This window comes from Salvelinus sp. IW2-2015, linkage group LG16, assembly GCF_002910315.2.
Source record: "Salvelinus sp. IW2-2015 linkage group LG16, ASM291031v2, whole genome shotgun sequence".
NCBI classification, from domain to species: domain Eukaryota; kingdom Metazoa; phylum Chordata; class Actinopteri; order Salmoniformes; family Salmonidae; genus Salvelinus; species Salvelinus sp. IW2-2015.
In genome coordinates, this window is record NC_036856.1 from 7,443,282 (window position 1) to 7,458,843 (window position 15,562).

General features: G+C 43.4%; 1 protein-coding gene across 1 annotated transcript in view; it reads right to left on the reverse strand.

Moving 5' to 3' along the window:
* LOC111975601 (calcium/calmodulin-dependent protein kinase type IV-like) overlaps positions 1 to 8,324 on the reverse strand; it is a 29,910-nt gene extending 21,586 nt beyond the window's left edge. The window contains exons 1-5 of the mRNA XM_024004005.2: positions 7,373 to 8,324; positions 4,528 to 4,606; positions 4,389 to 4,451; positions 4,013 to 4,095; positions 3,124 to 3,196 (exon numbers count right to left, since the gene is read on the reverse strand). Coding sequence (XP_023859773.1) covers positions 3,124 to 3,196; positions 4,013 to 4,095; positions 4,389 to 4,451; positions 4,528 to 4,606; positions 7,373 to 7,479 — 405 coding nt within the window. The 5' untranslated portion in view covers positions 7,480 to 8,324. The remainder of the gene's footprint in view (positions 1 to 3,123; positions 3,197 to 4,012; positions 4,096 to 4,388; positions 4,452 to 4,527; positions 4,607 to 7,372) is intronic.
* Positions 8,325 to 15,562: the final 7,238 nt, after the last annotated feature.

Consider the following 15,562-nt stretch of genomic DNA (forward strand, 5'->3'; position numbering starts at 1 on the left):
GTGAAGCTGCTGAAAACYTTTCTTGAAATGACGAAGCGTCACTAGTTATCTTAGGATGACACCAAAGTTAGGCTAATTACATGGGAGTAACGGGAGTACCCTACGGCTGTACCCTACTCGAGGGGCGTGGCACGTTAAGCCACGCCTCGCTGTGTGTATCTACAAGGCGAGCTCTGTTGTCGAGTAGAAAGAACGTCATTTGCCCCCTAGTGGTCATATACAATCGGATGCAGTAGGACCATATTTTGCATTGTGAATTCACATGGAACGATAAGAAAAATGCATACGATTCTAAACGGGGAAAACCGATAAATAAATTGCTGTTTAAATAAATAAAAATTCTCCACTTGTCACATCCTTATTTAGAAAACGAAAGCAGTGGCCATATGGGCCGCACAGCAGCGGCTTGGTTCATTGTCACACAGGCACGCACTCGCTAGCACTGTTACATAACAGGCAGCCCACATCCCTGCTGCCTGCTGCCTCTCTTGGTCAGAAGATTAAGAGGCTGTTAAAAAGAATTGCTATGGCTCTCTGAGAGGATTATTTCACACTTTCAGCTCACCAAACACACATACGCACGGATACACACACACACACAGTCACTCAAACACAAGTACGTTCACACACACATCCGTCATTCCTCTAGCTGAGACCAACGCCACATCTGACCCACATCTACCACATTGTGTGTGTGTGTGTGTGTGTGTCCAGCCAAGCCCTTAGCTGCTTGTATTCTGGGATTACAATACATTTGTATTTCTAAATAAAGTCTCTCACACTAATCTTCTGGTTAACATTCATTGGTGCCATTGCCAAGTCTTAAACCCCAAAACAATGTTTAGTGGCATTTTCAACTGACTAAATAATCATCCTCTATTTTTGGGAGATATCATTCTGCCTGAAACAGGGCTCAGCGCTGCCTGCAACAGAGCGCATTGACTGACTGCACATACTAGCTCACTGGAAATATGAAATCTGAAGCATATTGAACTTCATGCTAAAATGTGATTATGACTTTAGAAGTATGTGCAGTGACTGGACACAGAAGGCCACAGATAAGACCAAACCTGAAACAAATTGAATATTAAGCCTAAAAGTATGTGTATTTCCCTATGCAAAGTATGGATAAGAGACCCGTCTCAACTGAACAAGCTTCTGAAAAGTCTCTCAGCTCCATGTTGACCTGTTTTCTATTGAAGCTACTGTAGATCAAATCAAATTTCATTTGTCACATGCGCCGAATACAACAACCTTACAGTGAAATGCTTACTTACAAGCCCTTATTAACCAACAAGGCAGTTTTAAGAAAAATAAGTGTTAAGATGATGCAACCATAGTGAAAGACAAAACATATACAGTGGGGCAAAAAAGTATTTAGTCAGCCACCAATTGTGCAAGTTCTCCCACTTAAAAAGATGAGAGAGGCCTGTAATTTTCATCATAGGTACACTTCAACTATGACAGACAAAATGAAAAAAAAAAATCCTGAAAATCACATGGTAGGATTTTTTATGAATTTTTTGCAAATTATGGTGGAAAATAAGTATTGGTCACTTACAAACAAGCAAGATTTCTGGCTCTCACAGACCTGTAACTTCTTCCTTAAGAGGCTCCTCTGTCCTCCACTCGTTACCTGTATTAAGGGCACCTGTTTGAACTTGTTATCAGTATAAAAGACACCTGTCCACAACCTCAAACAGTCACACTCCAAACTCCACTATGGCCAAGACCAAAGAGCTGTCAAAGGACACCAGAAACAAAATTGTAGACCTGACCAGGCTGGGAAACTGGATCTGGGACCTGCTGGGAAGACTGAATCTGCAATAGGTAAGCAGCTTTTGAAGAAATCAACTGTGGGGGAATTATTAGGAAATGGAAGACATACAAGACCACTGATAATCTCCCTCGATCTGGGGCTCCACGCAAGATCTCACCCCGTGGGGTCACAAATGATCACAAGAACGGTGAGCAAAAATCCCAGAACCACACGGGGGGACCTAGTGAATGACCTGCAGAGAGCTGGACCAAAGTAACAAAGCCTACCATCAGTAACACACTACCCGCCAGGGACTCAAATCCTGCAGTTGCAGACGTGTCCCCCTGCTTAAGCCAGTACATGTCCAGGCCCGTCTGAAGTTTGCTAAGAGCATTTGGATGATCCAGAAGAAGATTGGGAGAATGTCATATGGTCAGATTGAAACCAAAATAAACTTTTTGGTAAAAAACTCAACTCGTCGTGTTTGGAGGACAAAGAATGCTGAGTTGCATCCAAAGAACACCATACCTACTGTGAAGCATGGGGTGAAACATTCATGCTTTGGGGCTGTTTTTCTGCAAAGGGACCAGGACGACTGATCCGTGTAAAGGAAAGAATGAATGGGGCCATGTATCGTGATATTTTGAGTGAAAACCTCGTTCCATCAGCAAGGGCATTGAGAGATGAAACGTGGCTGGGTCTTTCAGCATGACAATGATCCCAAACACACCGCCCGGGCAACGAAGAGTGGCTTCGTAAGAAGCATTTCAAGGTCCTGGAGTGGCCTAGCCAGTCTCCAGATCTCAACCCCATAGAAAATCTTTGCAGGGAGTTGAAAGTCTGTGTTGCCCAGCAACAGCCCCAAAACATCACTGTCTTAGAGGAGATCTGCATTGGAGGAATGGGCCAAAATAACCAGCGAACATGTGTGAAAACCTTGTGAAGACTTACAGAAAACGTTTGACCTCTGTCATTGCCAACAAAGGGTATTAACAAAGTATGAGAAACTTTTGTTATTGACCAAATACTTATTTTCCACCATAATTTGGCAAATTAATTCATTAAAAATCATACAATGTAATTTTCTGGATTTTTTTTCTCATTTTGTCTGTCATAGTTGAAGTGTACCTATGATGAAAATTACAGGCCTCTCTCATKTTTTTAAGTGGGAGAACTTGCACAATTGGTGGCTGACTAAATACTTTTTTGCCCCACTGTAGCAGCAACAGCATCTCTACTCTCTCTTCTCTGCATAGAGGGGTGCTGTGCATCTCAGAATTCTTAGCAAATTCCATAGCATTTGGTGAAATAAGGCACATTTCTACTCAATAGCCCATCAMTGGCCATTCAATCACATATCTTACCGCCACTGCCTCCAGAATCTGCTTGATGACATGGGCAGCATCTCTCTCACTGTAGTACCCTCTCTCCACGATCCTAAAAGGGCAGAAAGAGACTAACGGTCAAACACAGTCAAAACGTTACACAGAGTTCAAATAGCCCACTTTGGAAGAGAGTGGTCCRTCAACTCTGTAGTGAGGGAAAATAATAGYGCCGGGACGATACCAGTACCGCATTACTCGTTAGTATTGTGGCAAGGAAACAAAACACGAAGCGAGTTGAATTTATTCAGGGAAAACAGCCCAAATGTTGGGAACAAACATTATGTTGTCATCCAGAGTCACATTTAATTATTTTCCAAGCTACAGCACACAGTATTTTACAAACAGCAGGTTTTTAAAGGACCAAATAGTGTGCTTTGTGTTTTCATTTTTGCCATGGAAGAAATATTGCGATACTGGTATTGTCACAGACCTAATAATAGGTACTTGTTACTGTCAAACATTCCTAAACCTATAAGGTGATAGGAGGATAACGAGATTAACAGACCATTTAATTAGGCTATTATACCAAAACAATTAAACAATAGAGAAACAGTGACTCATATTGATTATTCATGATGAGTTTTACAGATGGGTGGGGTATTTGCTCCAACCACAGTGTTCTAATTCGTTTCCTGGCAACAMTGTTGGTGAGGGCCATTACAAATGTAATTTTCTATTCCATTTATGCTCTACATCTCAATAACTCCTGTGTCATAAATTGCTGCTAATGACAAAGCAGGCAAATGGAACGGGGGGACTGACTGAGGCCACTGATTCCACCTCTGGCCCCGCCGAAGTGAAACCAATTTCAGCAGGGATATGGGGTGGAGACGGGGTCGTAAGGGGGGTATATTTTGGGCGTAAGCACCTGTCAAAGAGTTCCCCTCCAGTCACCAGCTCCAAGATGAGGGCGATGTCTGTCTCTGTCTCAAAGATCTCCTTCAGGCGGATCTGAGGTCCAAAACCACAGGTAGAGGGGAAGACGAGATTGAGAACTCGCCCAAAAATGTTGACAAAGACATAATAAAAAACATTCATGTTACTAAAGAAGTCACCATTAATGTTCATTTAGTTCACATTCTTAGAAACGTTTCTTTTTTTWAACAATACAACATATCAAAAAACATTGAAGTTGCTAGTATCCTACAATAAGGCACCACTATTGTTCATGTCATGGTCTGAGAAAAGATACAATTTTAATGTTTTTTCAGCGGTGTCTGGGATAAAATAAAGTGAACTCTTACAATATTCGGGTGGGAAAGTCGCAGCAGGACACCAATTTCAGTCCGCACTATTTTCTTGTCGATCTGAAATGGGAAGAATGAGAATGAGAGCCCCATTATGATACTGTCAGTATAACTATAAAATGGCCGATGGACTCACAGTCTTCTTGAGGACCTTTGCAGCATAGGGCTTCTGTGTCTTCTTCTCCTCAGTGCGAAACACCACTGACGTGGCCCCCCTAGGAAGAAGATAAATCAGTCAACGACTATGATCATACGGTTCTCTCCACAGTGCAATGATTCAGCATTTTATCTCAAGTTCGACTCATGAACTGCTTGTGAATCATTATTTGAGTGTAAGTATAATGTCATTTGCTCATCAACGTAACATTCATAAGCTGACATCCATCTCAACCATTACAATAACAACTCRACGGTGAACCATTAGATGCAGAATCCATCTACGCGCTTATTGCTAACATTGCTAAGTAAAACCCGTTGTGGAGGAAAACATGCAGGGAAAGAAAGCATTTCAAAGCCATGACACGATTACATGAGAGGGCAGAGGGTAGCACTAAGTATGAGCTGAAACCGTGGGTAATCTGTTAATACGTGATTGGGCTGTCTCGTGTTGTCTGTTGCTTTTCAATCTACTTGGAAATCTAGAGATAATGCCCTGGCCCAACGTATATCGTCATTATTTCGAACTAGGGAACGCAGTAGTAGCAGAAGACACAGCAGCAGCTGAGCTGTGGGTTGCCTGGGACAACTGGAGCACCACATGTATCTTGGTTCACTTGAACAGTCTATATGACCTCACACATACAGATGGTTATGTGTTTTGGTGCTCTATCTATATGATATAGGTTCATCAGTAGAGTCCCACTGTTTCATATCTGTATTTTGGCATATCTCAACATTGAAAGATTTTTTATATTTTTTATCAATGCGTGTTCAAATTCAATTGAGCCGTTGAAGAATTAMGGGCCTTTGGAGCAATAGTATTTTCTCGGGATTTACTAATCCCTTCGATACCGGTATACCATCTTCAAGTGAGCTATCAATATGTACATGTGTACAATCATTACTATTCAATACCGTCAGCAAAACTGGTATTTTGGTCAATTAGAATCGGATGTCGATTGTGTAAAACTGAACTAGGTCGTTATTAAGAGGGCGGTCAGAATAAAACCACACAGTGGAATACGGAGGGAGTACTGGCAGCAGCCAGCAGCTATCTAATCTGGGACTTCCCCTCAGTAGTATCCCTATGGGGGCACTCAGCATTTGCCCTGCTTAGGAAATTATTCTCCGTTTCTCCAGCAGTCCGGCTAGTGCTAATACAATCCAGGCATAATCATCCCCCAGCCCTCTCGACACCACTCTCATAGCTGTAGGGTCTCCTTGGCAACTCTCCTCGAAAAGTAGACCCCTAACAACTGTGCACACCCTTATATGGGGAGGCTGGGGGAAGCTGAGAGTAAGTTGTGTATGTTTACGTGCATGAAGCAAGTACCAGTGGCTGAACTGGCCTATTGTTTCCGATCGATCTACCGACTGTAGATAGATCCTCAAATGTCGATCACAGATGATTCATTCAGTAAACGTCTGTATCTGAGTCAATATGCGCTGTTGGTGTTCAATTGTTACTGCTTAATTCTAGCAAACAGTGGCCTACTTTAAGTAATGACCATATTATTTGATTTGGATCTAGTGTGATGTGTTTGAGTSCTCTAAAGGGACGTATGGGCAGCTTTTTGAAAGCTTGGTATACAGTTTGTTATACCACTGACAGTGAGATCTCTCCCTTCAGTCTCACACAGAACTCCCGAAGTGACAAAATGGGTGCCTGTCCATTATACATGCAGTTGCAGGTGAGGAGAAGAGAACGATTAATACATTTAAGTGTGGCGTGAAATAAGGTTTAATATAAAGGCACAGGTGCATTGGTGGTTCATTCTGACGCATTCACCTGTCCCACGGTATATCCAACGGAAATATTACACCTGATTCACATTATATGGCCAACCCTAACTGCACTGTGCTGTTTCAGACAGTCTCTCACACACTGTCCCAGCAACTGCTGCGGATGTGTAACCAGGCCAGCCCAGTACAGCTCTGCTTGGCATGGATTATAGTGTGAATTAGCAATTACAGTGAGCCGTTTTTTTTTTGTCAGAACCATGGACATGGTGGGATATCGTTGTTTACGCCTGCTGACGAATGTCTTCATCAAACGCATGAATACCCAGAAGGGCTCCAATTGCCACTCCATCTGTCAGTCAGACCCCCAAACGTCAACAGACCACTGACACCCACTCCAAGTGACAAATATTGACATGTTGACATTGTCAATCTGGATGTGATGTAAGAGTGTACTTAAGCCAGACTCATGTGGATGGAGGGGAGGGGTCAGACATAGTGGGAGATTCKATATAAAGCCTCTGAAAATGGTGCGTAACACCTGTTTCCTCCATACTTGCACTAATCCCTTCACGTTTCACTGTTGTCCAGTGCTAGGCCATGTGTTGCCCCCATTACAATGAGAGGCCATATCCATAGCAAACACAGTGGGCTGGTTACCCCCCTGACAGAGTGAAGATCATGTATTGACACATGTTGATTGTGTCTTGGCATCATGTTAGTAGGCTACTTATGAGGTGAGATGATGGGAGAGAAATTGTCACTTGTTAACAGGAGGAGCTGTCCATGGTGCTGAACTATGCATGCAATTGATTCCTTTTACTGAACTGGTCTAAAATATGTGTTCTGTCTGTCCTGTCAGAGAATCAAACCTAATCCATGTGATATACACAGTAGATAAATAATGAAATTGTAAACATGGTAATTCAAAATGTACACTTTAGCTATAGCCATAATGTAATGAAATACTACATCCCATTGGATGAAATTCCACTGATATGTTTTTCTGCAGTAGTTATGAATGCTGGTGGTATTTACTGTATGCATTGGAGTCAATAAAGGCACAGACTACAGTACTCTACCTTCCCAGTTCTGGGCCKATGGTGTAAAATTCATCCATGGAGACATCTCGGCGCGAGCCATCGACCCAGTATTCCACCGGGGTGGCACCAGAGCGTGAGGTTGGCATGTTGATGTTGGCCAATCACACAACACACAGGATTCCTGAGGAGCGCAAAGCCCAAACTCACACTACTTGCCCTCTTTTTAAGATTAAAACGTAATTCTCCGTTTAAGTAGAAGGAAGAGAATGCATTAGTCCTGTGTTGTTGAGTTCCCCCACGCCAAAGCATACGAGAGATAACTAGTCTTTGGTTAACTACTCTCACCGTTATATTAAGTCAAAGATCAAAGATAATCCGGATGTTTACGTTTCCAGTAAAGCAGCGAAATATATAGTCAGCTCCGATATCAAAATCCTGCAGGCTTCGCTTTACATCTCACGCGTAGTCACTATGCTATGTTACACATTACAAAAAATACCCATTATTATTATATTATTGCAATATATCGACACATTTTCATTCGCGCATTCATAACTATTCTTTACTCGAAGTTTACTGTGTCATATCCAAATGTGTCGCAGCTTCCATCAGGCCTCCCTGTGTGAGTGCCCGAATCCATAAACCTAGTAGCCTAGTTTGTTCTTCTGKAGCACAATCTCACCCACGACAGCTCACTCATTAAAACATTACTATATCATGCAACGAAGCACCTCAATTGTCCATGATATCAGCAATAGCGTCTGAGGTTCGTGACAAAGAATATTCCATGGTCCGAGGTAGAAAGCTTTATGGCACTAATTAAATCATGATCCGTCAATATGTTTATGTAGTTGCTGTCCCACAATTTGGCAAATATAGATTTCGTCTCGCGGCTGATGCAAGCTGCACTATTGGTCTTTATGAACGCCTATCCAATGATCTGCACGCTATACAATATTTGGTCTTTCTTTCATCCTCGGTTTGGGTTGGGTGGGTGGGTGGTGGCGGTTAGGCTGGTGTTGGGGGGCTAGAGGGAATCTGTAATCTCAGCTCCACGCCCTCCACAGATTTCTTCCAATCAGTTGCATTCACAGCAACCACAATCTACGCTGCAATTGGAAGTCAAAACAGTCAATCAAAACCATGTTATTATGCGTGTATCCCACATGTAAAGCCTTGGTCCACATATGGCATTGTATAGGGTATATGCAACCTTACATTTCAACGAGCAGACCATTCTGAAAATACTCGACTGATTTTGGATGTCAACAATGCTGGCAATGTCTTTTAATTAATTGATGTGTGGAGGAACCCCATGTCTAATATTTGTATTCATTATCTTTACTAGAAAGGGGTGAAATTATAGAGTAATAGTCTGATTGTTTCATGTACTAATCATGTTCTGCTGTGTACGGTATGCATGCTGAGTTCGGCAATATGGACACTTCCCCGCATCAACTCGGTGGTTATTATAGGTCGTTATCAATATGGTGTAGAGCGTTCGATTTGACTGCTGGGGGGCAAGGATAACTCCAGCTCCGCTAAAACCATTGACAACTACTTGCTGTTTTCGAGGGGATTGCTGAATACATTTGATAACTATTTGGTTTTAATATCATCACCTCRTGAAGTGCATAGTCAGAAAGACACATTAACGATTATTCCACATTTAGCTCTATCATCAGAGTTATACAGCAAGTAGCTGCATGCTTTTCATGATCAATTAACATACTAGAAATAAACAATAACGCACGACGGGTATGCAGGGTTGGAGAGTAACGGATTACATCCGTTACATGTAAGGGATTAAAAAAACGGTAACAGTAATCCGTTACATTACCAGCAAAAATATTGTAATCAGATTACAGATACTTTTGAAAAACTAGATGATTACTTAGAGGATTACTTTTAAATTGAGAAAGGAGGTTGCGAAAAAAATCTTGGACACTTCTCTTTTTTTCAACATTGAAAAAGGGCGCAAATGTAAYTTTGTGCCACCTGAGCGAGTGTGACCAGAAGTCAGAGACAACTATGATGAAACACCAAATGGGTTTGATGGATCGCGGGAAAATAGCAGGAATATGCTTTTGTAGGCTACAGTCCAAGCTATGTCTTCGAATGGTACGACTACTGTTGGTATCCAAAGATTATCCAACTTGAATAAACGCTTGGAGGTAAGAATGACAGCAGTGGTGAATGACAGCAGTGGTGAATGACAGCAGTGGTGTAGTCTACGGCGATACGGACATCACTTATTATTGCTATCTACATAGCTCATTGATGCGAATCACACTGCTGCTCTCATTTAGCTACGTATTTGCACCTTATTGATTGTGGTTGTTGTGGATGGTTGTTCACAAACCTAAATGTGTATTTGAACCCAATAATTGTTGATTTCAAGAAGTTTAAACTGCCTATCAATCATTGTTTATGAAACCAGTGGACAGTCAGCCAGTGAAAAATGCTCTCTTGCCACAGCTGCACAGTGCGGATCTCAGCCTATGGAATAGAAGTGTGGCTTTTATTGCTAAATTAAGGACTTAAAGGGGCAATCTGTAGTTGCTACATCCATTTTTGGACTTATTTTTGGAATTATARYTACACTACAGTTCAAAAGTTTGMGGTCACTTAGAAATGTCCTTGTTTTTGAAAGAAAAGCACATTTTTTGTCCATTAAAATAACACAAAAATGATCAGAAATACAGTGTAGACATTGTAKATGTTGTAAATGACTATTGTAGCTGGAAACGACAGATTTTTTATGGAATTAACGATTACAAGCATACCCATAAAATACTGCAGCCAACTCTATGCTTGAAAATATGGAGATTGATACTCAGTAATGTGTTGTATTGGATTTGCCCCAAACATACTGTAACACTTTGTATCCAGGACAAAAAGTTGTATTGCTTTGCCACATTTTTTGCAGTATTACTTTAGTYCCTTGTTGCAAACAGGATGCATGTTTTGGAATAGTTTTATTCTGTACAGGCTTCCTTCTTTTCACTCTGTCAATTGGGTTAGTWTGGTTCACCAATCAGCAGGGCCTTGATGGGCTCGTCAACAGTAACAATGGGTGGTGTGGGACCATCAAGRGACATCCTAAAAAATTATTTAGGGATGTCCCCAGAACTAGCTGGGKACTAGACAAAAATCTCCAGGGGACTATGACAGAACTTRCTATGTTTTAAATGTCATTGGACACAGGAAGGTTCTTGTAACATTCCCATGAAACGTGTCTAGAACATTAATGTCTTATATTCTGAGAACATGACAACCATGTTCTATGTTTGGTGTGACGTTGATGGAATATTCTCCTAACCCTCAGAAAACTGGACAACATTAATATTGCATATTCTGAGAATGTTAACCTTATTCTGGGTAAGTTCTGTTTGACATTGAGGGAATCTTCTCCTAACTCTAACACCAAAACATGCTAAATAGGTTCTCRGGAGGTTTTGCTAACATACATAGAATGTTCCCATAACTAACTGGAAACTGGACACTCAAACATCAGGGGAACATTACGGGTATCATTGCAAAAACATTCTCTCTCCCTAGAATTGTTGTAACTCGCATTATTATCCTGTTGAAATGCAGTCTTACCTTTTATGCCATGAGCACCCTCATTGCCAAAACTGTGCAGCATCATTTCAACTGAATCCAGACCATTTTCATTCCATTCAGAGCTTTTTACATTGTTCAGACTGTATTATCGCCTCTCCGAGGTTCCTGGCTGAAATGTGATGGATTAAACATTGAGTTGTCGCTCTTCATTCACAGGCTGGGTGTAGGTGACTATGCTCTGTTTTTCTTTCTGACTCTGGAGAGAAAATCATGGAAACATTCATGTGACTTTCGTTTTGCAAATGGTCATTTCCCAAGTCAAAGGACAGGACTCAGGAGCACCAACATGTGAAGTTCTTAGGAGCAATTCAAATTGGGTGTCAAATGAAAGCTGAGTATATTTGGGGGAAATTAAGGCATAGATACATTTTTCAACCCTTTTCCATCATAAAAATGAGGAACAAGTAATGGCTTTGATTTCTGGTCAAACAAATGGAAAAGGGGTCTTAAAAAACATAGACTAGAAAAAGTCTTAAAAGGTATTTTTATCTAAAAGGACCCATGAGCACCAACATAACATCCGCTAAACATGTGTATGTGACCAATACGATTTGATATGAAGTTCATAGTAGTATGTCAAATTAGGTGTCAAAGCCATATTTTTGCTAAATTAAGCACAGTGCTGTTGTTTCCGGAAAGCACCAGGAAGCAACAGCGAAATAAGACGGCAACAACCAGGTAGGAACTTGGTAATTACCCATTGATAGTTGGTTTGTAGTAGTGATATAAAGAGTACTGAATTATCCTGGTTGTTATGTAGGAACAACTATTTGTTACTGAAGAACTATCAATAATTGTCACGCCCTGACCTTAGAGATCCTTTTTATGTCTCTATTTTGGTTTGGTCAGGGCGTGAGTTGGGGTGGGCATTCTATGTTTTGTGTTTCTATGATTTTCTATTTCTATGTTTTGACAGCTGTCTATRGTTGTCTCTGATTGGGAACCATACTTAGGTAGCTCTTTTTTCCACCTATGTTTGTGGGAAGTTGACTTTGTTTAGGGCACATAGCCTTTGAGCTTCACGYTTAGTTTTTTTGTAGTGTCGCCCTGAGAAGCGTGTTAGCTGTCCGATGCCACCTGTGCCAGTTCCTCGTACTCGTCCTGAAATGTGTGTTAAAGTTCCAGAACAATTGATGCCGGCTATACACACCAGGTCTCCAGTGTATCTTTACAACCCAGTATGTCCTGTGCCAACTCCTCGCACTCTCCCTCAAGTGCGCTTTTCCAGTCAGGTGTGTCCTGTTCCTGCTCCTCGCACTCTCCCTCAAGTGRGTGTCCCCAGTCAGGTCCGTCCTGTTCCTCTTCCTCGCACTCGCCCTGAGGTGCGTGTCATCAGCCCAGTGCCACCTGTACCGGTCCCACGCATCAGGTCTCCAGTGCTCTTCCACAGTCCAGTACGTCCTGTGCCTCCTCTCCGCACTCGCCCTGAGGTGCATGTCATCAGCCCGGTGCCACCTATACCGGTCCCACGCATCAGATCTCCAGTGCGCCTCCACAGTCCAGTACGTCCTGTGCCTCCTCTCCGGACTCACCCTGAGTGCGTTCATCAGGCCGTACCACTGTACCGGTCCCACGCATCAGGTCTCCAGTGCGCCTCCACAGTCCAGTACGTCCTGTGCCTCTTCCCCGCACTCGCCCTAGGTCGCTGTCATCAGCCCGGTGCCCACCGGTACCAGTCCCACGCATCAGGCCTCCAGTGCGCCTCCACAGTCCAAGAGCTTCCGGCGACAGTTCCCGGTCCGGAGCTTCCGGCGACAGTTCCCGGTCCGGAGCTTCCAGCCGACAGTTCCCCGGTCCGGAGCGGCCCGTCGTTGAGGTTCTGGACCGCGGCCGTCGTTGGTGTTACGGACCGCGGCCCGTCGCCGGAAGCTCCGGACCGGGAACTGTCGCCGGAACCTCCAGCGACGGTCTGCGCGTCCGGAACCTCCAGCGACGGTCCGGAGCCTTCAGCAGGGGTTCTCAGTCCAGAGCCTCCGGCGATGATCTACGGTCCGGTTCCTCCGCGACGATCCAGGCCTCCGGCGACGATCCACGGTCCGGGGGCTCCGCGACGATCCACGGTCCGGGCCTCCGGCGACGATCCACGGTCCGGGCCTCGGCGACGATCCACGGTCCGGGGCTCCGGCGACAATCCACGGTCGTGGCCTCCGGCGACGATCCACGGTCCGGGCTCTGGCGACGATCCACGGTCCGGAGCTTCCGGCGATGCGCTCCGCACGGAGCCGCCCCCGACGCCCTACGTCATCCATCATAGATGCCCATCCGGACCCTCCCCTATTGAGTCAGGTTTTGCGGTCGAGTCCGCACCTTTGGGGGGGGGGGGGTACTGTCACGCCTGACCATAGTAAGCTGTTTTTCTCTGTGTCGGTTGGGGCGTGATAGTGAGTAGGGTGGGTCATCTAGGTGTTTGTATGTCTATGTTGGCCTGATATGGTTCCCAATCAGAGACAGCTGTTTATCGTTGTCTCTGATTGGGGATCATATTTAGGTAGCCATTTCCCCATTGTTAGTTGTGGGATCTTGTCTACAGTAAGTTGCCTTTGTGCACTCCAGTAGCTTCACGTTTTGTTTGTTCTTTATTGTTTGGTTTTGTGAGTTGCTCTTTATTAAAATMATGTGGAACTCTATGCACGCTGCGCCTTGCTCTCATCATTACGACGAACGTGACATGTACTTGGAACCTTCACATGCTGAATGTGGGCCATTCGTTCCTTTTGTATCTTTGCTTGTAGCTGGGTAGTTGCCTCTTGTTTCAGTTTCTTTTCCAATTACTTTCCTGTCGTTACCCAGTTACTGTATTTAAGTTTAAAAAAAMATGTACCTTACCTGTTACTCCATGATTCGTTTCACTATATGTTCAGGGCCTACAGTGCGTTCGGAAAGAATTCTGACCCCTTGACTTTTTACACATTTTGTTACATTACAGCCTTCTTCTAAAATTGATTAAATTGGGMTTTTTTCTTCATTAATCTACACACAATACCCCATAATGACAAAGCAAAAACTGTTTTTTTGGTAACTGTATAAAAAAAAGAAGGAACTATTACATTTACACAAGTATTCAGACCCTTTACTGAAGCACCATTGGCAGRGATTACAGCCTTTCTTGGGTTTTCTTGGGTATGATGCTACAAGCTTGACACACCTGTATCTGGGGAGTTTCTCCCATTCTTCTCTGCAGATCCTCTCACGCTCTGTTAGGTTGAATGGGGAGTGGGGAGTGTCGCTGCACAGCTATTTTGAAGTCTCTTCAGAGATGTTCAATAGTGTTCAAGTCCGGGCTCTGGCTGGGCCACTCAAYGACATTCAGAGACTTGTCCCAAAGCCACTCCTGTATTGTCTTGGCTGTGTGCATAGGATCGTTGTCCAGTCTGATGTCCTGAGCGCTCTGGAGCAGGTTTTCATCAAGGATCTCTCGGGACTTTGCTCCATTCATCTTTCCCTAGATRATGGAAAGTCTACCAGTCCCTGCCGCTGAAAAACATCCCCACAGCATGATGCTGCCACCACCATGCTTCACATTAGGAATGGTGCCAGATTTCCTCCAGATGTGACACTTGGCTTTCAGGCCAAAGAGTTCAATCTTGGTTTCATCAGACCAGAGAATCTTGTTTCTTGTGTCTTTTAGGTGCCTTTTTGCAAACTCCTTACGGGTTCTCATATGCCTTTTACTGAGTTGTGGCTTCCACTCTACCATAAAGGCCTGATTGGTGGAGTGCTGCAGAGATGGTTGTCCTTCTGGAAGTTTCTCCCATCTCCACAGAGGAACTCTAAGAGCTCTGTCGGGTTCTTGGTCACCTCCCTAACCAAGGCCCTTCTCCCACGATTGCTCAGTTTMGCCGGGTGTCCAGCAAAACACAAACTGGGGAGAGACACCGGGACAGAGAGAGAGAGAGAGAATCAGTCACTCAAGAGCTCTCAGTGATAAATATGAGATCAGTACAAGTGATGAGGTAGTATATGTCTATCGGTGTAAGGTTAGTGTAGAGATTGTACTGTACCTTCACATAGGACCTGAGATGGTGTTCCAGTCCCTCCTCGTGGGCTACGATATGAACCATCACTCTGGAACAGGAGGAACAGCCAGTATAACTCCTAGCTAACAACATCGTTAAAATATTGTTGTTGTGTTATTATAATATAATATTGCGCGGGAAGGAATACGGACACAATGTGAACACTAGAGGTCGACCAGGGGCCGATTTCAAGTTTTCATAACAATCGGAAATCGGTATTTTTGGGTGCCAATTTGCCGATATTTATTTTTATTTTTTTTACACCTTTATTTAATCTTTATTTAACTAGGCAAGTCAGTTAAGAACACATTCTTATTTTCAATGACGGCCTAGGAACAAACGAGGCAGAACGACAGATTTTTAACATTGTCAGCTCGGGGGATCCAATCTTGCATTGATTACATTGCACTCCACGAGGAGCCTGCCTGTTAGCGAATGCAGTAAGCTAAGGTAAGTTGCTAGCTAGCATTAAACTTATCTTATAAAAAACAATCAATCAATGACTGTCATTGCTCCAATGTGTACTTAACCATAAACATCAATGCCTTTCTTAAAATCAATACACAAGTATATATTTTTAAACCTG